The sequence below is a fragment of the Typopeltis vanoorti genome, chromosome 1 (assembly GCF_054136105.1).
Source record: "Typopeltis vanoorti isolate ZY-2024b chromosome 1, IOZ_Tvanoo_1.0, whole genome shotgun sequence".
Lineage (NCBI taxonomy): Eukaryota > Metazoa > Arthropoda > Arachnida > Uropygi > Thelyphonidae > Typopeltis > Typopeltis vanoorti.
Window position 1 is genome coordinate 75,396,145 of NC_143549.1, and position 26,218 is coordinate 75,422,362.

At 36.1% G+C, this 26,218-nt stretch overlaps 1 protein-coding gene across 1 annotated transcript in view; it reads left to right on the plus strand.

Annotated features, from left to right (window-relative positions):
- The first annotated feature begins 15,612 nt into the window (after positions 1–15,612).
- The window catches only part of LOC150110101 (putative receptor-type tyrosine-protein phosphatase mosPTP-1), a 349,618-nt gene continuing 339,012 nt past the window's right edge, over positions 15,613–26,218 (plus strand). The window contains exon 1 of the mRNA XM_090413286.1: positions 15,613–15,724. Coding sequence (XP_090269412.1) covers positions 15,621–15,724 — 104 coding nt within the window. The 5' untranslated portion in view covers positions 15,613–15,620. The remainder of the gene's footprint in view (positions 15,725–26,218) is intronic.

Genomic DNA, 26,218 nt, shown 5'->3' on the forward strand with positions numbered 1-26,218 from the left:
TTAAGTCAGACCATCACCGATTTATATTTTATGTTCCGATTAACATTCGATTTACAATCTATCATTTGTCTTATTCTGCTTAGAACTTACGCTGTTTCTTTCCAAAGTAAATATATGAAAAGAGAGAGAAGTTTAAGAAACTTGAAACAGATGACATTTCAACATTATCATGATAGCCGTTTACGAGCACTAACACCAACACAACACTAAAATATTCCGGATAGAACTTATATTATGAGGAAACAAACTAGGAACGGAGATGGGCTGTGCTACGATAACTGCGAACTACATGACTCACTTTAATGGACGTTCCCATGACTCGATGACGTCACCACATATGAACGAATAATACTCGAGCCACTATTGTGGCTATTTACACTCAGCACGTACTAAATTGGAATGTTGAAAAAAACTGCAGCAAGAAGGCCAACAAAAAAATTCTCGTGTAACTGTGAACATCACATCTAAAACGGCATAATTTCTGAGCACGTGCTTTTTTTTTCTTCCATTTACTCCATGATAGTAATAATAATAATAATAATAAACATTTGTCATGCATGTACTTAACTAAAAAGTCCCTTAACATTAGAGAAAATTTGATGGTCTGCAGACTCGGGACTTGTAAGAGAAGAAGGTTTACTCTTTCTGTGATGATAAGCCGTAAGCTCACATTATTTATAGCATTTTGTGACAGATGTGGATGGAGGAAGCGGGGGTGGGTGTGAATACGCCCCTCCCCGAAAAGTACGTTATATAATTTATGGACTAGCCCCTTGGTAAAATATTATCGAAAATGAGACTATGAAATTCCCTTTCGAAGATACGAGGATAAGCATTATCCATCCATTTATTATTTGTGCGTGTCCCTCCCCCTCTTTTCCTCCCCTACGAATACTTTTCTCTTATCTTAAATTTTAACACGGAACATCCCCTAACACTTGGACAGCGGAACAAGACTATTTATTTTGCTTATCTCGAAGATTCCTTGGGAAAGTTTTCGCACTAATGAAACACCCACCTGAAGTCAGAAGGGAAAGAAGGCTGTTTTTCTTGGGTCTCATAACCATCCATCACTCTACCTGACAAGACAGGGGACAGCAGCTAGCGATGTGGCGATGAGACAAGAAATGTAACCTCATCCTACCAAACAAGTTGGGTAATGCAGTCCGATCGAATGCTGCGAGAAAGAATGGTGTGTTTCCCGTGGAATGCTGGGTAATTTCAGTAGCTATTCCGATGGATTGAAAGACAACTTGAATAAAATCATATCTACTGCATATAATTCAGTAGTCACTGTTATGGGAAAAAGGGGAAAAACATGCCATTCAAATGAATGCACTCGCCCACAAAAAAGGTTTTTTTTTTTTTTTTTTTTTTTTTTTGTGATAAAAATATCCACCTTTGTTCACATGAACAGTTCTGTTTTCCATTTGAGTAAAGCGGTTATCGCGATAGAAGGGTGTTTATCAAGGGACACTTTTCCTTTTGTACCATTTGAAAGGGCAAAAACGAAGTAATAATGAAATAAATCTTTAGTCATATATTCTTATTACTAAATCGATACCGCAGATTTTTCCTTGGAGTGCAAACGATTGACAATTTGCTGCGGCGATCTCGCTAAAAGATTAACGTTATCCCATCTCATTGGAGACCGCTGATACCCACATCCTCGCCGAGGCAATATGTCTTCCGTGTCTGCCAACCAGGTGCGAGGAAAGAGGAAAGAAAACAGGAGCATTCCAGCAGTGCATTGAATCGTGGCTGTTTGATTACATTGTGTGGGATTTCGCCAAGAGTGGTATCCCAATCTTTCCCCTTTCTTCTCCCACCCCTTGGGTCCTAGCCACATTAGAAAATACATGCTATCAGTAGTAACAAACACCAAAGAAAGTTTTTCGGAAGACTGATTCTCATAAGAACGGAACAAGAAAAAGTCCAGAGATGCTATGAATTCCCTCCGCTTATCATTTATCTTCGGTTCGCTGCTTCGCATCTTTTAAACTTTTTCTCCGTATGTTTATTAATTTAATTTTCGTGTTGTTTTTTTTTTATCTTCCCTAAAAAGTCAACAGATACTTGTAACTGCGTATTCGCTAATTCTCACGCGTTAAATCTATTTCCTGGGTTCTTTTCCTGTCTCTGACAGTCAGTTGCTCTCAGGTATTGTAGGAGGGGGGGGGGTTATTTCAAAAGTTCCTGTTGTTAAATCAAGCATTGGTTCAATATAAATACCCTTGCAGGGAGCAGTCTTGTATTCCGGTCAGCAAACTTTTTTTTTCTCCCACTCTTCATAAGTCTGCTTACTTCAGCAGAAACTGCTCAACGATAGCGGAGCATTTGTCCACGGAATGGCTCTTTCAGTTGAGGGAAAAGATAGAAGTTTGCAAGACTGTACGGAAGGGTGGGAACAGCACTTGCATCCATGCTTGTCTATAAGATGAGATCCTTCGTGTGAAACACGCAGCTTCCCATTGTCATGCAGAATCGTGCATATGATAATCAATCTGAGTTCAGATTCCTCTTCCATTTTGAAGTCTTATTTCGAGCAATAAGAAAGGCCAGAAGCGGAAAACGAGCACAGGAACCTTTTACTCAGAGTCTGATTTACGAGTAATGTGAACGTAGAAATTATTCCATCACCTCACTGGCCAGATATGCAGAAACAATTGAAATAATCCTCGTAGTGACCGTATTATCAAAACATTATGACTTTTATTAATTCAGCGCCTACACAACCAATGTCCTTGGCGCGGCGCTGTAAAAGAATTCGGTAGCGTTTTTAATTAAATTTTTGTTTTTCAGCTTCCTTCTTTTTATTTAACTAGTAGGGGTAAAAACGTTAATTTCCCCCATCATCGCAAGGGTTGTCCGTACATCATTCGGTTACAACCTCAAAGTTTTCATTCCTTACCAAACTAGACGGTTACTCCTTTCTTTTTTTCTAACTAAGCAGCTTTGCCGTATCTCCGAGTGTATGGGATTACTGTTTTGCTACGTGTAGTAAGGGAAGAGAGAGAGAGAGAGAGAGATAGAGACAGCGGAGGAGGAAAATATATCTGTATTTGTTTTCGCGAAATGTATTTGAGCTGTTAAATGGCTACACGAAAGTATTTTGGTTTTCTTGAATTCTCATTGGTGGAAATTCCGTACCATCACGTGAATCATACTCGTATCTCGTGCTGCGTGCAAGCTACATGAATGATATTGTTATAATAGCAAAGGTAACTTAAAACTCGATAACAGGCTGAAGTTTGAGAATAGAAACATCACGCAGAAAGAAATTATAACAAAAAAAAAAAAAACATTAAAGGCCATTCAGGGACAAAATCTGAGATGAATGTATGTGCGTGTGTTTCTCGTAGCGTGCTTTGCCAATGTAAATCATGTAATTCGATAACTCCGTACTTTGCGATGAGTGGCGGTAAAACACCGTATTAAGTTGAGGTCATTATAAGTGTAGACGGGGGGGGGGGGGGAAGTGCAAGAACTGGTTGTCAGACAAGATCTGCGATGATTTTTACACGTATCGATTTAAACTCGGTTCAGTGCACCCAAAACCAGTCATCTTGAAATAGCATCGATTTTTTTTTTTTTTTTTAGGACTCCGACGTAGTAATGATTGGCATATATTGAAATACCTCATTATAAGTGGAAACATCCAACTACTTGATATTTCAGGTGTTTACGTCACTGCTGCGTAAATGATAGTACTGCACATGCGCACACTATCTGATCTCCATCAATTGCTTTCAGAGGTAAAAAAAAAAAAAATTTTTTTTTTCTTATGTCGTCTTAGGTAAACTTGTTTTTCTGAGTTCACCCATTTTGTCTCAGGTTCTAAACTTCCTTTTGCTGCTTGATGTCAAAAAAAGCAAAGTCAATAGATTTCCTTGGGACAGTATGATTTTCCCTTGGGAGTGAAACGTAAGCATCCTTTTGCGTGCTAACGACAGCCAAGTCGTTGCTAAGAAAAATGGACTGTCGCTAGGTAACCAGAGAGCAATAGCAAAAGACTTTATGATTTCGAAGCCAATGTCCATTTTCTCGTGCTACAACGTTATAACGGCATCCCGTGTTGCGTTTTCTTTGGTTCCTTTCGAATACTAGAGACAAAGACTGCAGCAAAAATAAACAGAACGAAGCAGCATGGCTTTGGAATAGCTGATATTTATTTCCTGACTGTTTTTATAATACAAAGCAAATAAAATAAAATAGATGATAACAGCGTAAGCCATTCGGGGCAAAATGCGTCATTAAAAAAAAAAAAACCGAAGGGAGTTTAATTAGGGAGAGGTCTCATTTTTGTTTATTTTTTATCCTATTTACATTAGGAGTAATTTATGGAGAGGGCCGTCTCTTATTTTGGCAACTCTCATAGATTGTTATTCGCGTCATAGTAAACTGCACGTCGTTAAAGATGAGAGTCTCTCTGATTACAATTTAGCAAACATTTCTCTGACATTTGAAAATTCTCGAGTATTTTAAATCGATGCTTTACACGCGTGAATTTTCATCTTCGCTGAAATAAAAGAAGTCCAATGACAACTCAAGAGAAAATATTTAGTCGGAAGCTATTCAAGCGGAAATTCAAAGTTGACAGATTTCATTTAGATCTGCCACTACGTCAATACAAGTCTTTTATTGAGTAAGATATTCTGCCAACATTCTTTTCATTCTTGGAAGAGTTGGGTCCTTTGGAAGTACGAATCTCAATAAAGCCGATGCTAAACCATTTTGAAGGGATGCAAAAGATGTCGTGATCAATGGAGAAGAATGATACTTATTTTGGAAATAAGTGCGGGAGAGATTTTGTTTTTTCTAGGTAAACTGTCTTTGACTCCGCTGATAATTTATGTGACAATGGTGCGTGTGTGTGTGTGTGTTCAGATGCGTCAAATTAATCGGGAGATAAATTCTCTGAGAGTCTTCTGTCATGATGTAGCATTCAGAAAACAACGGAGTCGGAAGAGGTGTGTGCTACGATTTCTGTTCCACATGATGTGAGGCTTAATTTAATTGTAGTTTGGTTATCCTGAAGCACATCAAAGTGCTCCCTCATCCATATACTTTTCACTTTCGTAAATAAGCGTGCAGTTAATGTCTGTCATCATTTACTTTTTAAATTGTTAATTTTAGGATCTATATCCAAGAACCCATACCAAACGAATTCCGCACTATCAGCCTAGAAGACATCTGCATTATATTCGCGTTGCTTTGAACAATTATCGTAACTGTAAACCTTTTTATTATTATTTTTTTTTTCATTTTTTTTTTCTGGATAAATAATACACGTAGCTTATATATCCAAAATCCAACAATTAATGTAGCCACATTTTCGTCTTCGGAATGACCACAAATTAATGGGAGGGGGAAAATATTTATCTGTAACTACATTTCTTCAAGAACGAGTCTGGATTTGATCGAACTGAACTCCATTCTCGGTGTCGTATCTAATAGTGCAGCATTTCCCAAATGGTGGGTCACGACCCGGCACTGGGTCACGAAAGCTAAATGCTGAGTTGCCGATTGGAAGTCGAACCGGATTTAGGAATAAAGTTATCATCTTTTCCTCCAAACCTGAAGTTTCTAGTTAACAAACAACAACATCACACTTCTCATTAATAAATTACTTGGCTTTAAGTTTAATTTAGTTATATTTTTGCAAGAGTAAATGCTTATTTATTATAATAATAATAAATGAAAACTCTATGAACATTAAAATCAAATCTGTTTTATTTTAACTATTGGCCATGAAAATTTTAGTGAGTCACGAAGAGGAAGTATTAAAATAACCAGGCCATGGAAAAAAAAAGTTTCGGAAAACTTGCAATATTTTTGAGTGTCGGTTTTGAGTTCAACAACAAATGTCAGAATTTTATGAGCTACATGAAGAACATGAAGAACAGAAGCTCTGTTTCTTAAAAAAAAAACTTATCAGGAACTATTCTATTCTGGGAAAGGGACAAAACTATCTTATGGAAATGACGCTAAAAAATCAAAGAACTAGACTGAATATGAAAGAGGACAAATTCAAGCAGTACCAACTTGAAGTCCGTATAAATTGTTGTTTTTAAGTATGACCAAAGCAACGAACTATATAATCCAAGTAGGTCATCTGTGGTGAATGCGTGTATTCTTCGGCCGATTAGCCTGTTTTGCGGAATTAAAAAAAACGCAAATTTTCGCAAGAGGGATTTTTCTATCTGTATGAGGGTGGTTCAACGCAATTTCAACTGAAAAATCTCATAAAGGTTCTTTACCTTCCAGACAGGATTCTAACCGAAATCTTTTCAACTAAATGCTGTCCGTTGAACTACGGAAGCTCCTGTCCGCATTCAGTACAACTTCTGTCACGTGAATGACTGCGATCAGCATATCATTTATGGTGTTTCGTAACAGTTGGTGCAGAGGCGTAACAAAAAATATTATTCACACCTTTACATTTTTTTTTCTGGCATGCTGAATATTTTTTTTTAAATGCTTATCGAATTAACATAATGTTACTCGTATTTTCAATATATTATATAGAGCTTTCCTGGTCTTCTTAAAAACGACTGATTGTAAAAAAAAAATGGTTTTTTTTTTACAATACTCGTCATTTAGTGACTTTTCGTTGAGCTCCCACAGCTGTGAGTTCGCATAATTCGTTTACCGTGGCAATGATGCTGACTAACTCTGCATACATGATCATGTAACTTTCCTTCGCAGTGCAGTTCACGTTTGGTTACCTGTAGAAAGGGGGGGGGGAGATTTAGCACAACATTTATTGAAAGCATTTCAAGGGCCCCCCCTTTCGCATAATTTATTCTCGAAAGAGATGCAAATTTGAGTTCTGCACTTTGAGATGAACTCATTAATATCTGCTTTGGTGTTGAGACTTACTCGTTGATGTGTTCGGTGCCATGTAGTAACACAATGCGAGTTAAAGTGCAATGGCCGAATAGGGTGGCAGTGATGCAAATCTGTCACTTAAATTTTATCGGGGGGGGGGGGAAGGAAACACGTTTAAATGTATCTGATTTAAAGTTCGGAAAAAAAAAACAGCGAAAACAGACCACTCGTATTGAGTTCTTCCTCGGATTCTTCCCATTAGTGTACTGGTCAGGAGAAATCCTTCTACCCCCCCCCCCCTTCTCCCATTAAAGCAACTACGGATTGCGTACGACTGCATATGAACTTACCGTGGAAGTCAGCTTGTTGATAACTTAATAAGCAGTCCGAATGACAGATAATAGATGATCGCCAGTCTGCCTGCTGTTCCGCAGTGCTCTGCTTGTCTTGGTTCGCAACAAGGTCTCGCCGTATCCATCACACGACACCCGGACAGCAGGTGGTAGGCCTAGCGACAACGCTGTTATCATCGCCATCCTCCCTCCTTCGCCATTAACTGAACTTCATAGTCCCGGGAGGCAGAAACAGTCAATCATGGTACGCGACAACAACTAGAGGTGGCGCCACTTAGAAAACCACCCCAAGTGAGGAAACAGCACTTTGACACGAAATAATGTGTTGTTGGCAACTTGTGAAGGTGATGATGACGCACCACATTCGTCATCCATTTCAACTCCGCTTTCATTGCAGTATTACAAAGGGTCAATTTTTCGTAAAGAAGCACAACTGCTGATTTATTGCAGATCAAAACATAAACTACGAATCTTGCCGCAGCATAATATTAACTTTCGATATCGCATTGTTGCCGAGCAACAGTAAGTTTCACTTTTAGTAACTCAGTGGCAAGGGGCATACTGTTGCTGCTGTTACAGCCACACGTCACACTTGTAGTCGAGTCCAACTTACGTCACAAATATTGTTTTGAATTGGGATAGGATAGACGATAAGGTTTCAACTGCTACTTATTTTAAATTCTACTGATCGGTGACGTGTCAAGAACCAAACAGAAGAGACATATTTGGAATTCAGAAACTTAGCACGCGAGATATCTGGAGAAGTAAAGGTTTCAGACAGAGAGGCATAGGAGCAACACATCAGGTGGTGACGGCTCCATTAGACCTACAGGAAGAACAAGAAGACAGACGACTTTGATAGAACAAATCTGTCTGAACTCCTTATAATCAAAACTGATTTTTTAAAAGTAAAGCTTGAGATAATAAACGGATATCACGTATTGTTTCCATAGTAACCATCAGTTTTGCTTTTAGTAGCTAATTTGCGCGATGCATGCTACAGCTAGGAGTATACTCGAGTCCAACTTTTGCCACAAAAATATTCTTTTGAATTGAAGGTAGGGATAGGGGAAGTGTTTTCGATTACTTCTCACTTTATATTCTACCGAAAGGTAGCGTTGCTCGACCAAATTTCTATGATCCTCGTTGTAACCCAAAATATGATTTTCTGGAGGTGGAAAGCAGCATTCGTAGCTATTTTTATTCTGCAGAAGGTTGAGTGCATGTAATCGGATGTTCAAAGAGAGTATGATTATCGTTTATTAACCACCAAGGACAAGGAAAACGACTGTTGGTAAAAACAGCATTCGCTACACAACTTAACCCTAACGCACGTAGCATTCAGCAGATACCATGCGTTAACCTATTATTAACGTAATGCGTTTTCGTTTCCCTCCAACATAGCGAAGTCATTTGGAAGTCAGGAGGAGGAGGTCGATAAAGCCGTCTTTATCGGCGAGGTTCGAGAAATAATGCAGACAGCTGAAAGAGTATTTGGGCGGCGGTTTTAATGCCGACTCTCCTATAGCACTTCTAATGTCCTCGCCCTTCCCCCCCCCCTTCCGCACTCCAGCGCGCGCTCCCTTGCTTCTTGTACCTTCCTTTAATGCTGTATCAACCCCCCCCCCCCTACTGATCGATGAGATTGAGGGAGGGAGATCGTAAAAACTTCTCCGTTCAACCACTGCGAATGTAGGCCAAAGACACCCCGTTAGAGTGATCGGTCGTAGACAGCAGCGTCTGCATCGTAATTACTCCTTAATGAACCCGTAATTAACAACTGATAAAGTTGTCTGAGTTTTCTCCTTTTTTTACTTTTCTTTTATTCGTTCGTTCCCTCCCTCCCTCCCTCCCCCTTTTTTCGGGAAGTTCGAACTCTAGGAAAAGGGCGAATTACAGGAAGAAGAACCATTTCCTCCCTAAATACGGCCCCCGAAATTAGATAAATGTCATAATTGGAGGAGCGAGGATTCGGTTTCCCGCAGGCTGCGGTGAATATTTTGGAGAAAGGAAGTCTTGGAAAAGTATGTGAAACGATTGTAGGTGTGTCAACTATAATTAGCAAAACAGGAAACATCCAAATGTTTCGGCTGTTTGTCGAGCTTCTGAATAGCATTAAATGTGCGTTTAATTTAGCTAAGAGTGAATGAAATGTGGGAACATTGGTTATTGTTCTCGGATATGTCAGTCTGCATTGAACAGAGCAATCAACCACCGGCAATGGTTCAGGCATCTCGACGAACGTCTGTGTTAAAGAGTTTGGCAATCTGCCAAATTCTTCTAGAACGTTAGTTGTAGTATTCAAGTTTATTAATTCTAATAAATGGTAACGGGAATTCTTAGCTATCGAGATGTGGTTTTCAGTTAAACATACAGACGTATGATTTTAAGTAAAAATCTCTATTTAAATTATTATTGTGAATTGAAAGAGATTAAATTCAAAACAAATTAATAGTTTAAAAATGTAAGGGGCTGGTTCTAGTAAAAGTATTTAAACACACACACACACTTTAAATTAAACACTAAATTACAGAGTCGAAAGGCTTCAATTTGGCACAAATAAGACATTAAAATGGAGAAGATATATCCATTATAGAGATATAGAGATTATAGATCCAACTATATTTTATAGCCAAATATAAAAAAAAAACTTACGTTTCGAAATTTAGCTGCGATCTCAAGAGAATTTAACTTTCAGCATTAGTTTGCACTACTTAAAATACAATTCTGCCTAGAAGCTGTATTTCCCCTGTTTTGAAAAAAACTCAATTTAATCATTAATAAAAATCGAATCAGTAAATTCGAAACTTTTAAGGTTCTTTTATATTTGGCTATAAAATATGATTGGATCTATAATATTCTCCATTTTAATTGCTTTAAATTTTATTATAAATTCTGAAAACAACATATAAGCATCATTTAGTTCTTCTCGAACTTTTTTCTTCCCAAGTGCGCGCACACACACACACACACACACACACACACACAAAAGAGACACAAATTTGTACAACACATTTCAGAGTAACAAAAATTAATAGGAAATCCCAGAAATATGAGATATTATTCGCTAAATATCAATATCGAACTTCGCTACCTCTGGTGGTAAAGGCCAAAACTTTGCTTGACGAAATTCCTATGACTTTTACTGTTTAAATTTTTGTTCTTATCATCTGCAGATGATCTTAGCGTGTGACGCGTATGTGGGATGAATCTCGAACCGAATATGAGAAACTGGAAAATGGAGTGGTTTGAAAGGAAACGAAAAATTCTTTGAATTCTGGAAGATGATATACATAACATGAACAATGGTGAAGAAAAGAAGTACGATATAGCTGTTCATGAACGGGTTTTAACGAAAATTGCTCATGCGACAAATTACCCTCCTTCTTTTTTCCTCGAAGCGCGCGTGCTCCAAAAAACGCAAGTCTAGTAGGAAAAAAGAAGGGTAATATTTGTAGAAGATTCGCAGCTTATGAAAGGCTACGCACTTCTATACACAAACTTCTTTCTCGCTCTCCGCCAGATCGATTCCCTAACAGATAGTACTTGTGCTGCTCCATCTTCTTCTCCCTTCCTGCCCTCCCTTCCCCCCTGGAGAACCCTGACGACATTAAAATACAGTTAGCTTCAGGACGTTTGGGTCGTAGCCATACAACTCCGTCGCTGTGAACTCGCGGGTATTGAAATGATGGGAGTCTTTTGAGAAAGTAGCGAACGAGAGAATCTCTCGGAACCTGCGACATCCCCCCATCTAATGAATGTTGCAGAACAGATCACACATTTGACTAACGAGCCGTGACACTTCAGCTGCTTGCGATCACTGTGGATCGTAGACAGGTATTTGTTCTTCTGTACCAGTAATTAATTGGGCCCACTAGCTCAATTTACGTGTGTTGTGTGTGTAAAGATCTTATCAGAGCGCCCTCTGGCACCTCTCCAAATCAAACACCGAGATAGACGGTTTTTTATTTTTTTATTTGATGGTACACATTCGTTGTTCTATAGTCTGCAACTGAGTATGGAAGGTATAAGCTGAAGAAATTACAAACTGGAGCACCGATTAATCACTTCTCTACTAACATTCACCTTTCGGCAAAATTTGAAAATTCCTGTTCGTAAATGAGAGATTTCAATTTTTTTTATTGCTATTACATATTCCTAAGTGGGAAGAATAACAAACAAAATTCTCGATTCTTGCAAGCAAACTAATCTGACCTTTCTAAAGTCAGTGAAAGCATTTTGAGCATCTCTCTTAAACAACTAAAAAAAGGGGGGGGGGGAAGCTCAGCGAACTATTTCATGACGATTGATAAAAACACTATTCTTTCATCTTTACTGATAACTAAGTAAAAATGTACATAAGATATATATGAGTGCAAATATACACCCTGCTACTCCCATCCATATTTTATTCCACGTGCGTCTGTTCTCCGGAATCTCCATGAAGTATTCCCAAAAGACTACGACCTCCTTCTAGCTCTTCAAAAATATCAACAGATTTCTTTCTTAACTCCTTCTTACACACGCATTAATTTGCTAGGTTCTGCAACTTCTCGTGTGCGAGAATGATATATATAAATAAATATAAATAAATATATAATATCACTCGCGCATAAAATATCTATCACTCTACTAACTACGAGTATTAACCAGGATTATGATTCATGACGAATACATACATACTAGTTAGTAAATACTATAATATTTGATATACACTCTGGATGGATTGAAAAGTTGTTCATAAATATGATGTGAGAGACGAAACACAAGGTGGGGTTCCCCCCCCACACACACCCTTCTGAGTCTTTTAACGACATTTCAATACTGAAGCTAAATCAACAACTGGTATTTGGTATAATGTGAAGTAGCAAAGGGCTCACTGCATCTAAGATAAAATTTGTCTTATTTGTCTCTCATATATTTAAACCCACCCACACACACCTATATATATATATATATATATATAAGGTCAGCTAGACTTGCAACACTTGCAGGTGCAAACTTGACTTGTTTGACTGTTTGCTTACTTGGGAAATGGAGTAAAACCAGGTTTAAAAAATAGCTTGGTATCTTTAACATATATGGATGGATGGATTTATATATATATATATATATATATATATATATATATATATATATATATATATATATATATATATATATATATATATATATATATATATATGGATGGATTTAAATTTGGAAGAAGGCTAGTTCAGAAACCTTAAGGTAGCAGCTCTACCACAGAACTATTCCATCGTCAGGCTAGTCACTTGACATGGAGAACATTACTCTACTTTTAAGTCGACAGGAAAAGGTAATCGGAATGAATCTATGGAAAATGACTGTGGAATGGTAAAACGAAAATGGAAACGACAAAATGTAATACATATAGCAAACTGGAATGTAAGAGGAATGGCATATAAAGAAATAGAATTAGACCAAATATTAAATGAAAGAAATTTTAAAATAGCAGTAATCACTGAAACAAAAAAGAAATTTAAAGGAACCATGAGAACCGAAAATTTTAATGTGATATACAGTGGAGTTGACAGAGACCAAAGAGCACAAGCAGGAGTCATGATTTGGATTCATAACTCCCTTTCAAAACAGTTAAAACATTATAAACTATAGAATGAAAGAATAATAGAAGCTAGAATAAAAATAGACAGAGGCTATTTAACAATAATTGGTTTATATGCCCCAGAAGAGGGAAGAGAACAGGATAATATTGATTTTTATAATCAGCTACAAAACATATATAATAAAATAAATAAAAATGATTATGTAATATTAGCAGGAGACTTAAATGCAAGAATTGGAAACACGAAAATTAATAATAATATAGGAATATATGGAGACAATACTCTAAACAGGAATGGTAAAAAAATTAATCGACTTTGTAGTTTATAATAACCTAAAAATAAGGAATTCTTTCTATAAACATAAAGACATATATAAATATACTTGGGCAGCAAGAGGATGGAAATCAATATTGGATTATTTTATCTTAAATGAAAAGACATCAAAGTTTTCGTTAGATGTTAGAGTTCACAGAGGATATGAAATAAGTAGTGACCACTTCCTCGTTAAAATAAAATTAAGACTACCACCTAAATGGCTACAAGTAACAAGAACAGAAAGAAAATTTAAAACATTTGTTTATAAAACTAGACTACTGAATGACACAAATATACAATGGCTATATGAACAAAGATTTAATCAATATCTAGATAAAGTAAAACAAAATGAAAAAATAGAAATAGAATGGCTTAATATAAAAACTGTATTTCATTTAACAGCAAATGAAAGCTTAGGAAAGACCAAAAAATTCAATAAAAGGAAAAACACTGAAGTTATGGGATGATACAATGAAAGAAATAATCAAAAAGAAAAAAGAAGCCTATCATAAATGGTTAAGCAGTAAAAGATTAGAAGATGAAATAGAATATAAAAGAATAAGAGCCATAGCTAAAAGAGAAGTCAGAAAAAGACATAGAGAATCATGGAGCAAATTTGTTTCTAATTTAGAACATGATTTATATAAAATAAGACCCGATGTATATAAAATTTTGAAACACCTAACTGCAGATACCAAAGAAAACATAAAATTAAACGCCGAATTGAAATTAGAAGAATTTCTAAATTTCTACACAGAATTGTGGACAGATAAATATTTCAAAAAAGATAACTGGCAAACATTTAATGAAAATGAAAAGGAAATAACTAAAGAAGAATTAGAAATAAGCCTGAAAGAAACAAGAAACGGAAAATCACCTGGAGAAGATAAGTTAGGTTCAGAACTATATAAATATGCTGGAACAAGGTTCAAAGAAAGACACTTATTATTTTTAAATAAAATCTATTCAACTAGTAACCCTCCCAATAGAATGGAAAAAAGCAATTGTGATTCCTATCTTTAAAAAAGGTAATAGAGATGACCCTAAAAACTATAGAGGTATCAGTATACTAAATTCCTGTTACAAAATATACAGCAGAATCCTAAATAGCAAACTAATGAAATATTCCGAAAACTTTATTTTAGAAGTACAGAATTGGTTTAGAAAAGGACGACTCATGTATAGATCCACCCTTTTGCCCAAAATTAATAATAGAGAAAAGAAGAGAATACAGTTTAGAAATACATTTACATTTATTGAATTTAAAAAAGTATTTGACAAAGTTAAAAGTTAAATTTTATTTAACACATTAAAAGAAAGACAAATTCCAAATAATATCCCAAAAGCTATCATAAGTGTATATGAAAATAATCAAATACAAATAAGATTAAATTGTATTTGATCTTATTTGTATTATGAATCTCTCGTATATGATAGCCCATATACGAGAGAGATAAACCAAGGAGTCCGACAGGGATGTCCCCTCTCAGCAACTCTTTTTAATATCTACCTAAATGAAATAATAAACCATTAGGAGAAAGAAAACCAGGATGTCCTCTTAAAAGATTCAACGATGACTTCTAAGGCCGGAACAGGGCCATTCTAGGCCTAAATCCTCGACAGGCATGATGATGATGATGATGATATATATATATATATATATATATATATATATATATATATATATATATATATATATATATATATATATATATATATATATATCAAGACGTCCCCATTATATATTATGGTACTGGACTGATCCCCTTTCTGAAATCACGTGTATTAGCCGTGAGTGGTTTCATTGCCGGGGTTCACTTGTCTAGCAAGTGAAACAGTCAAAATGCCCTAAAAACATAAACAAAGAAGGTGGGAGAACATGAATGACCACCTTAATATTGAACCTGATCTTGTTAAGATCAGATTCAAAATTAATCAATTCCAACATAATGAATAAGCACCGTAGTTTATCAACCGATTGAACGAAGATTTGAAAAGTTTCTTTTCAATCGCAGCTTTTCAAAATGTAGTTAATTAATAAAACCATTATTGGAACTGATTTCGATTCTTCTAATTTTCCAAATTTAAATGAAACTAAAAAAAAAAAAAAATGAAAAGGAGTTTTAAAACTAATCACAAGTTTTAAACTATTCACAAAAGAAGTTCGGATATTGAAATCGTAGAAGACATTTTATATGTGTGTTAAAGTAATCATTGCAGTTTTCCCTATTTTAGGAAGTTTTCCATATACTGTGTTTTCTTTCATTAACAGACAAGTTGAAAGAACAAGAAAAAAAAAAATCTACTTGAGTGGGCGGGCGCACCTTATTTAATTACCCAAATAAATTGGTGTTAACTAAAATTTCCTGTTGTTAACCCTTATTATGGAATTAGAGATAATTAATTTCCTAATTGTGATAATCTCTATCATCCGTATTACTAAACGAAGACGTACTTTTTTGTGTGCATCTTTTGATATCTGTGACAGCTGACTTTTATCTTCTTTCTTCCTACAGATATCCCAGATCCTCCAGGGATGCCTCTAATTATGGGTTTTACTTCACGGTCAGTGAATCTTTCGTGGGCTCCGAGTGTAAATAATCACAATAGTCCGATTCTACACTACATCATCCATGTCAGGTGAGTTATACGTGGTTTATCATTATTCGTTTAACAATTATGCCAAGAAATATAATATCACCGGAGTTCGATAACGCCATCTTTATCGAAATCTATAAGATTACGTCACAAATTAGCAAAAAAAAAAAAAAAAAAAAAAAGAAGTAAAAAATCTTTCTTTTTTTCCCCCTATACGATTGTCCTACACTATTTTTTGTATTTCCAAAAATATCGATTTCGCTCGAAGTTACTGCCTGTAAGTGTCAAGAGTGTTTTGTTATTCTTTGCCATTATTTCTTCACCTGAGACACTGTCACCCACTGAGGTCTTGACAGCTTGGTCAAGCACTTGATAGATAGTCGGCTGCTTCAAAAGATATGATAAATTGTGAAAAGTTTTATCGATGGCGCTGAACAGAAATTCGTCGTCGCTGCCGCAAGCGACCGAAAAAAAGGGGGAGGGGTCAGAAAAATTCACTAAATAAAATCCTCCCCACTTGCCAAAATCCATTAATATCCAGAGGAACAGTAGAACGAGTCATACAGGGAGGGGATGGGGGGGGGGAAGTGGAAGAGAAGTATGAGAAGAAATAACTGCAAAGTCCTATGCATGTTTAGCCGCTGAAGAAAAGTCCTTTGTGGTCAATACCATTTTTCTGCATTAAACATTGGACCAATGAAACACATTTCTTAACAAGTGTGTGATTTGGCATTAATTCCTGCAACACGGTAAAAGAGGAACGAATGAGAAACTTTTATTGTTACTTTATAACACTATACACGAACTAATACAACAGTCTAAATAAAATATTGAGCCCACTTCAAGTGATGGAGCTATTATTGCCGATGTTGCCATGGTAACTAACAAAAAAAAAAAAAAAATCATTCCCGCTTTATTTACAGATTATAAAACGCTCTATTTTATAAAGACGTTAAATGTTTTGTCTGAATGTAAAGAATACTGTCTATAACCAGAAGTATATTTTTATGATCGTTATTTATGACTAGTCAATATAATAGTAGCAGAAGTATTTTTCGGCTGTAATTGACAGCGCCGTTTCCTTATTATTATTCAAGTACTAAATGTATGGTAGGTTTTTAACCATTCTCTGGAGAATATTTTTTTTTATGTGAATGTTTATAACCAAATTTAAAAATAAATATTTTATAAAGTTTTTCGATAAATTCAGCCTTTATATAAAGACAAAGGCTGAGTTATCATCACATAACTTAAAATCCGAAATAAAATATTAATTTTCAATATATTGTATCTATTATATACATTTTTAATATTTAAATTATGAAGATTTTTTTTTTATTTTTAACTTGGAATGTTCTTGACCATTCTAATGAAACAAAGGCTTAATCGCTGGTTTAGTTGCTACTTAATCGGAGTCGGACGCATTCCACTATCCTCGGTTTCGTATTATGACTATGGATTACTGTAGAAGGACAGTAAATCGAAATATTAACACATTCATGCAATGACCAGCCATGTAGAAGTTGAGAATGGAAAATAAACTGGCCACAGGGTACAGAATGTTCTGCATTGAGACGACAAGTAGACATCAAGGATAACAATTTCTCTACCAATTGGGTTATTTGGAACAATGATTGAATGAAAATGACAGTCAACGTGACATAACCAACAGAATTGCTCGGTGACCGTCAATCGCCTCAGGACCACAAGAAAATATAAAGTAGTACATCTTTAACTTTCGTTGAATCAGAAAATCGCCATCATTCACATTCATTAAAGCATTTTTGACTCTTCATTCAGGTTTATCCTTTGCATTCGTTCATTCTGCACCACAATACACTAATTTACAGTTCTCCAATTACTGTATTTGGATAATAAAAACTTGCCTATACGAGAAACGTTGATCAAAAATTCTGGGATAGGGGAAAATACTACAATATTCCTCAAAATTACAGCTCAAGTCAAAGTTCTCGGTAATAAGTGCAAATATTCCATCCTTCATTAATAACTACGGCAATGTTTCTATATATAGAACGATTGGCTAGCATGACAGCTATTCTGAAGAACCTCTTCACGATGATAATTAATCTTTGGCAACTTTTCCAAACACATAATGCCAATCTTGCGTGTCCATTGTTCGCTGACTTCCCTCTGGCTAAGTGAGTGAAGTGTGTGTGAAGGTAATTTTCTCCCAGCAAACAGTTCACATCCCCCCCCCCATACCGCATAAATAATAATTGTTTTGGAATGCTAAGTTATTTAAGGGCCAAGCGGTAGTCAGTAGAAGGAAGAAAGCCTCGGGAACTTTAGTGAAAAGATAAGGACGGACGAAGAATATATTTTTTAGTTAAATGATAGCAAACAATTTTGTCTATTAAGTAGAAATGCTAAGAAAACATACACCCTATCGACGCTTTTCATAAACATTTAAATAATAATTTGTGGAGCGGCGAAATATCAAAGGGAAAAAATAGCACGCTTTATAAAAATGAATACAAATCATGAATTTTAATGCATGTATTTTATACTAAATTAAATTTGACCAGAGCAGCTCTGTTAATTACTTACCAAATTACTTACTTACGTTCATGCACCACCCTGCTTAGTGGAGGCCTGAAGTGGCTGAAAAAAGAAACAGGTAGTTTGTAGAGGAAGATTTTTCCGGTTAATGTAATTCATCACCGTACTAAAACATACGATAGGTTTGCAACCTTTTCAGGGATGGTATTTGCGTCTATAAACAACTAAGTTGCAATAACACGCAGATAAACATGAAGGACTTAAGAAAATGTGTGGTTGTGATTGTCTTCTTTGAAGAGGTTACCTCGTAAGATGATCTGAAAAATTTTCAATCCTTCCACTAAATAATACTGAATGCGATAAAAGTTCATTCCATCGCCTTTTGTATATTAACCGCATGTTTCAGAACCTTAACCGTCCCCTCAAGAAAGAGTTTTTCAAAAGGGAATTTCTGTCTGTGTGATAATTTAATTATGAGCCATTTGCTCGCCTGATTCTCCATTACTGCATAAGACATAAGGTCTGGCTTTAAACGAGGTCAGTCCTTGAAAGTTGAACGAAACATCTGAAATCAAAATAAGGACGCTAAAGTACAGATGAATTTCCTCTTTTGGCACGAAACTACATTTTATTGGAATAGCAAAATCCACGAGTAGATTGCAAATATTGTACTTTGAATCAATCATCATAACAACATCCTACATGTGTTTAATTCTTCGTGGATGAGATTGCTAAAAAAAGAAAGATAACTTTCGTACATATTTTCCATTATAAGCTTTTAAAATATTAGAATCAAAATACTCAACAAAAGTCCTTTACAGCAGGAACCACAAATTTTGATTTTTTATTAAACCTTAAGATGATAGGAATATGTACGAAGAAGTGAGTGAAGAGTTAAAAAAAAAGAATAAAAAAGCACAAGCATGTTTATGGATAGAGCTCGCTACAACAGTGATTATTCGTCCATGGATAACAACATAGAAGAAAGAATCGAAAACAGATCATGCGATAATTTTTTCGTTTGTCAAGATTCGTCTGAATCCTCTAGAGCTTTGCTATCTCTGAACTAAGTCTGGTTTACATCTACTGTTATCAGACAGGAACACAGATAGGCCTATTCTTTGTAATCTTTTGCTGTACTGAACAAATATTATTATGCAAACAACCCACATTTAAAATGCCCTTCGAAAGCTGTTCCTCCTTCTGTAAACCTATTTACAGTCAGTTCGCAAACCCACGAAATCTAGCAGTGAGTCCCATATTTACCGTGGCCTCCAACATCGCTGTGATGTCTGCATCACCGCATACAATAAACAACGTCGTACAAAATCTCTCTGTTCTTGAAATAAATTCCCTGCAGACTCTCTTTCCATCAGATCTTTACGTTTGAGCTCGTTGGACAATTTTTTAAAAATGCCAAAAAAAAAAAAAAAAAAAAGGTCCGCTGCATCGTAGATACACATTACACATCATAGGTCCGCCGCCCGCCTACTGTGCTGCGGAGGAAGAAATTGATTTTCTTTTCTCTTTCCCTTTTTCCTGCTTTCTCTACTTCCACTGGGTCTCAATACGACAAAGTCTCACTCAATGCACGCGGCATCCAGAGGTTTTTGCGAGCCTTGGACGGAAGCCACCGCTAAGGGGATTTGCTGCTCTGTATTTATCCCCAATTTAGAACGACGCTGATGTAGCAACGCTGCCTTAGGGTCATTCATAACAGTCGAAAGAAATACTCAGAAGGAAGAACTACGTTTTTTCTTTGGAGAACGACGCCCTACACACACGAATGTGTTTGTTGTTGTTTATTTGTTATTTTCTTTTCATACTAAATTCTATCCGGAATAGATTTCTTTATCAATAGTCATAGTTTTGAAAACCAGTTTAATTATTAAAAACATGACATTTGTATCTACTTCCTTCATTTACCCAGTTATCTTCTCTTGACCTGTTTCTTAAATAGTGTAGGAAACGAACCCCATTTAGCAACAGAAAAAAAAAAAAATAATAATCTACTAGAGGAAACTAACCTAAAAGTTGATCTGTAGAGTTTTAAGGATTTCTTTGACTTCGCTTAATAACTGTCTGAATTATTTATAAGGTGTAACGTCGCTAAAAATAAAAGGAAACATTGAAAGACTCTGAACCCAGGATTTATTGTTAGTTCAAAAAAAAAAAAAAATCGGAAATGTTTATGCTTTGACGTATCTGGTGACCGTTTTTTAGTTTATGCAACACCAATCGATAATGGGGCTTAAAACATCTCTTGGATCGATAAAATATTACCGAGGATGAAATAAGTTTCATGAAATATTCCGTTTTTAAGTGCACCTACACGACTACCTTAATGGAAACGTGGAAGGAAACCCAAACGTGTATTTTAAAGCGTGCTTGAATGGAAGGTCTCTGTGACTTAGTAACCAATTTTGTTTGCCATTCGGAAGGGTTCAGATTCAAATGCAGTTACCGAGAAGAGAAAGTTATTCGTAGAATGTATTTTCCAGTTATGTCAGTTGGACCAAACAAAAGAAAATTTCGTCAAGCCAGCTAAGACCTGAACAATTCTATTTAAATGAAAACTAGCGTAGACTTTCCTTTTTTTGGGGGGGGGGGGTCAAAGATCCAGTGACACATTAATTAAAACTGGAAGGTTTGCATCCGAATTTTTACTGTAGCGTTATAAACGGTAGGAATAGAAAGCGTTACAGAGAAAATAGACGTTTCGCAAATAGAAGTGGACGGAGAATCAATATCGGGTGACGTTTTTGATGGGCTGGTAAATATATCTACACGTCGAAGCTAGACGTGATGGACACGACATTTCCATGGTGATCTGATAGGGTCACGTCGGTTGCGAAAACAAAATAAACAGAAAGTAAGCCAAAAGATCAAACCAAGACGAAGCATTCATGAAGATAAGGCTGCACCAACAGAGGAGGCGGAATGCTGTGGATAAGAAAGTGCAAATGATGACCAAAAAAATATGAAAGAATGAAAGGGACGATGGAATAAAACAAAACTTACATTGGCAAAAATAACAACGAATGGTGAGAGAAAATATAAACGTCGGATTACTTGGAATATACATTGAGACAGTTAAGGCGAATATAATGTGTGTTCTCTGGCTGGTTTACTTAATTATGGGAGGAAAAATAACACAGAATTTTAGGAAGAAATTACCGTTCAACTTCCTCTTCTATCGGTTAAGACACCTTCGGTTGAAAAGTCCTAAAAATGATTTAGAGTGTCTGTCTTCTGATTGTTCCAAGAAGGGATTTTGAAAGTGGGAGTGTGAGTTTAAAATCCATTTCCTATTTGAGTTAGTTTAGCTGTGATGCTGTAAAATTCAAACTCGTACGGAGCCTCGGCGGTTTTAGAAGGTAAACCACAATATGTGTTCTTATAATATTTGAAAAGTTTATATTTAGTTTTATATATTATAAGAAATATGTATACTCGCAGCTAATTTTCATATTAAATCTCTTTGTTTGCATTTGTTCTGGAAAGGCGGGGGAGAGTTTATAAAATATTTTAAAAGGAGGGCGGCGCAAGGTATAAAAGTTTAAGGACCTCTGGTCTAGCAGATTAAGGAAGAGAAAAATAAAAATAGAAACAGTGGGAGAATATGATAAAAACAGAATATAAAAAGGCATGAAAAATGTTAAATCACGAAAGAATAATCGAATAAGATTGTTTTTAAAAATAAACAGTAAAGAGAAAGGAGAGGGAAAAAATAAAGGAACAGACTCAGTGAAGAATGAAATGGAGTTAAAGAAAAATGCAGCAGCACCGTGTAAAAGAGTGGCTGGAGGAGACAAATGAAGAATCGAATAGAGAATATTTTCTCTTCTTCTTTCTCTCTTCCTGTTGCTACAGATTCACCGAGACAGCAAAATAGAGCAAGAGCCAAATCGATATTGGAAGATGGCACGCACCGGCAGACAGGCAAACCTTAGCTTCGGAATTAACGAGCTGCCTAGGACCGCTATGGTTTCATCTTCAGACAAAGTGGAAATGACGTAGCACGAATTGGCTGTTACTCTTCTCCGTTCATTCCTCCGAACACGTCCTCATAACAACTACACTTAAGGGGGATCCGGACATGGTCCCTAGAAATACGATCTTTTTTTTTTTTTCTCTTCTTCCTTCGTTTTCCGATAGACAGACCATGTATGTTGGAGAGAAGCAGAGGCGGAGACCATATTTATTCGTATCGCTGTCAGCCCTCTAACGTAATATTCCACCAGAGTACTTTACAGATGAAAGATGCTCCGTGCGTGGGCTGTACGTCATGTCTCCTCTGTCATCGCAGAGATCTGTCTTCGGAAATCACTATTAGAATAAGGAGGTCTTTGAGTGGTAAGAAGGCGACTCGAATCAATTGTCTTCTAAGCTGGAATTTCTGTACCAAATGATGCAAGGATACTCTTTAACAAGATCGCATATTTCATTTCATTTGCATCACTTTGACTGATTGCCATGGCAACACGACAAGCTTTCTTAAGATCCTTTGTAACAATCGTCGATCTTTTTTTCTTTAAACTCGCATAACTTCAATGAAGGATTAAATTTCAAATTATTTACGCCTCACTCCATTTTTTCTTTTTACACACTGGCAGTTTCATATTTTTTTACATTCGTTATTTTAAATTTCGAATTTCAGTCGTTTACATTTTTTAAATTACAAAAAAAAGGGAAAAAAACTTATGAAAAATATTTTGAAAACGTTGAAAATTCATGATTTAACTCGAAAGCGTTTATTAATTAAAAATAAAAGCATTTTATGTTATTTTTATTTGAAAAATTAAAAATTTTTTTTCCATTTTTCTTAAAAATTATTATTATTATTATTTTTACTAATTATAAAATGAACAATGTTATAGTATATTAGTAAATTAATTTACTTGGAATAGTAAATATAATGTGTCATTCTGTTATATTTATTGGGAGACCCGAGTTGAAACCTATGGAAATAGGGCATCGATAGCGCTAGGACGTCACAAGAAAGACTGCAAGTTCGACTCTACACCTACCGGCCACTGAATTCGAAACCTTTATGCAGATGTACGTAATCGTCACTTACGCAGCGTATATGCAAAATATTTGGTCACGTGCGTCACCACATGTTCTAAGTAGCTATTCAAGAATGCTGCCGGTCAGTAATTGTTAATAATGTTCATCTCAATGGGGAAAAACAAAGAATCTTTCGGAGTTCGATAAAGGACTTATTGTGGGTGCCTGTTTGTCTGGAGATACACGATTTTGAAAACAGCAGAGCTGATTGGTTTCTCAAAAGGTGAGATATCCTGGATGTTTAATCGGTGGAAAAATAAGATAACCCACATTGCTTGTCTAAGAGACGTGATCCTAAGAGTGTTTATCAAGAACGAGATCACTGTCGTCTGAGAAGGCTTGTCGGACAAACTGAACTTCCTTTGTAACAGTTGACCGAAGCATTTAATGAAGACTGTTCCCAACACATATCTCACCACACTATGTGCAGGGCTATAGGGAAACCGCTGATTTCTGTGAAGAACCAGAAAGTTCGTCTACAGTGGTGTCAGGAACACCAAGCCTTTCCTCATTGTTTGGGACCCTTAATTGGATATAATTTTTCGTGGGCCCCAGCTAGAGCCTTGTGCGCCTGTGCATAAGCACGGCTCTTGGAACACCGTGACTGGACACTGGAAGATTGGAAAAAAGTCATGTGATCCGACGAGTCATGGTACACCATGTTTTGTACCAATAGTAGAAAGACAGTTTTTTTTGGGGGGGGGGGGAGCCCTATGAACCAATGAACTCATCTTACCTTGTTAAACACAACTCAAGATTCTGATATTGCTGGAAGGTCGAGTGTCCTCCAAGGAATATCTGAACACTGTTGCTGATCAAGACCATCCTGCAATGTTAACTTTTAATCCAGCTGGTGACGGTTGTTTCGTGCATGGCAATGTTAATCTCCATTGCGCAAGAATTGTTCAGCGAGCATGACAGAGACTTCCACCATAAAGCCTGGATCTGAACCCCATTGAGAATGTAGGAAAAATGAATGTATGACATGTTAGAAAAACAGATCCGGGAACAATGTCCGCTTCCGTCATATCTGAGACAGTTTAACGAACTGTCTGGTGTACGCCTGGTATGTTGTAGACATAGATGAAATCTCAACGTCTTGTGGAATCTATGCCAAACCGCACACGTACTGGAATTGTGGCTAAAGGAGGTCCAACACGGTATTCAATAAAAGTTTCTAATTCAGTGGTCTGTGGGGGGGTTTTCCGACTAGACCTTCATTCTTCTTGCCTGATAGGATGATTTTATTGAAAGTTAATTGAGAAATTTACGAAAATTTGTTTGACTGTGTCTAGTTTTCATTTCAATACCATTGACGGAAATAAAACATTTAGAAATAATACAATGTTTGTAATGCCTACCGATCTCTCTCTCTCTCTCTCTCTCTCTCTCTCTCTTGGACCATTTGCAGCAGCAAAATAAAAATTATATTTATATATGCTATATACACAGTATGCTAAAAACTTCTCAAGGTTTATTTGCCATGATAATGAATGATACTGCTACCGAAGAATGCGATTATGAAACATCTTTTCAAGATTGTTGATCGTTTTCATACTTGGAATCTTTTACCTTACGTCGAGAAAATTCACAGCGCATGTGCAGTAATTTGTGAAACAAAATATATTGTACATCATTAAGCTAACTGGATACAAAGTTTTGAAGTTTTTTTTTTCCTTCCTTTCACATTACTAGTGAACGCTAGTTAAATGAGGACTCGATACAGCAGTCGAAGTTCAGTTTAGTATCAGGGGTTTTTCGTCGACATCCAAGGTTTTCTGTATAATGCTAAGACTATCGACTGAGTAATGTATCACTCACCCCTTTCTGCTACTCCATCATATTATTCCCATCTACCATCAATCTGTTACTTCGGCAAAGTGAGGGTATCCATCATAAGGGCCAACTGTGATAAATGTTTCAGCATTTCTGCCGATGTGTTCCCTAGAAATTCGAAGGTTTTTCCTAATAAATCATAGGCAAGCGCCAAAAGAGAGGGGGAAATAAAAAAAAAAAAAAAAAGAAGACTTTTTCTGCTACATCCATCTCATTTTAACATATCACTGATTACTGATATATAACAAAGTGTCTAGAAGTAAAAAAAAAACAACAACAACAACTCAGCATCAGGAATTTCGACAATAAAAACCCTTGTCGAAACAGAGGAAGCTGACATATACAGAAATTGCAGTGAATACTGTACTAACAGAATGCCGAATAAAGATGATGAAATTGTGTTTTAGTTCCGTATAGATTAAAGACAAAACACTTATGTAGGGCTATTGCTTTACTTTTCAGAACCAGAGTTCCGTCTACAGAGCTAATGGGAAATGAACACTTGCTACTGTTTTGATTTTAATAAGACGTCCTTTGAAGTTTAGTTATCAGACAAAAGTAATCCAGTGTCTTGCTTTAAGGGACCGGCTAATGAACAGGGATTGGAGTGGTCGTTTTTCACCCTTCAATATATATATATTTTTAATTTTTTTTAATTCACTTTTTTAAAAAGTCCGTTGGAAATGTTAGAACGTACACGTTTTGGCTGCGCTAACCTTCACTCCAAACTATACTCGGTTACATTTAAAAATAACACACACACACACACACACACACACACCATATTCAATGAATGCAGACAGTGTGCTTTGTTCGCAGGAGATCGCCAGCAGATCACAGTTGTCTTGCACGGACAGTCTCGCGAAGCCCTGGTCATTAAAGAACTGCAAGTCACCGCACCGATCCCTGGCTACAGAATTTGGCATCGTATTTAAATTAAGTTTAGAAATAGAGGGCTATGATGTTTTACAAAGTTTTCTCTGATGATGTTTTCTCTTTCTTAAAACACTAAAAACTTTCTCAAATTTTCTATTTAAACGTGTACAGGGACTTATTTTAAAATACGAAAGAGCCTCTTCCATTAGTAAAGATAATTAAATATAGTTTTGT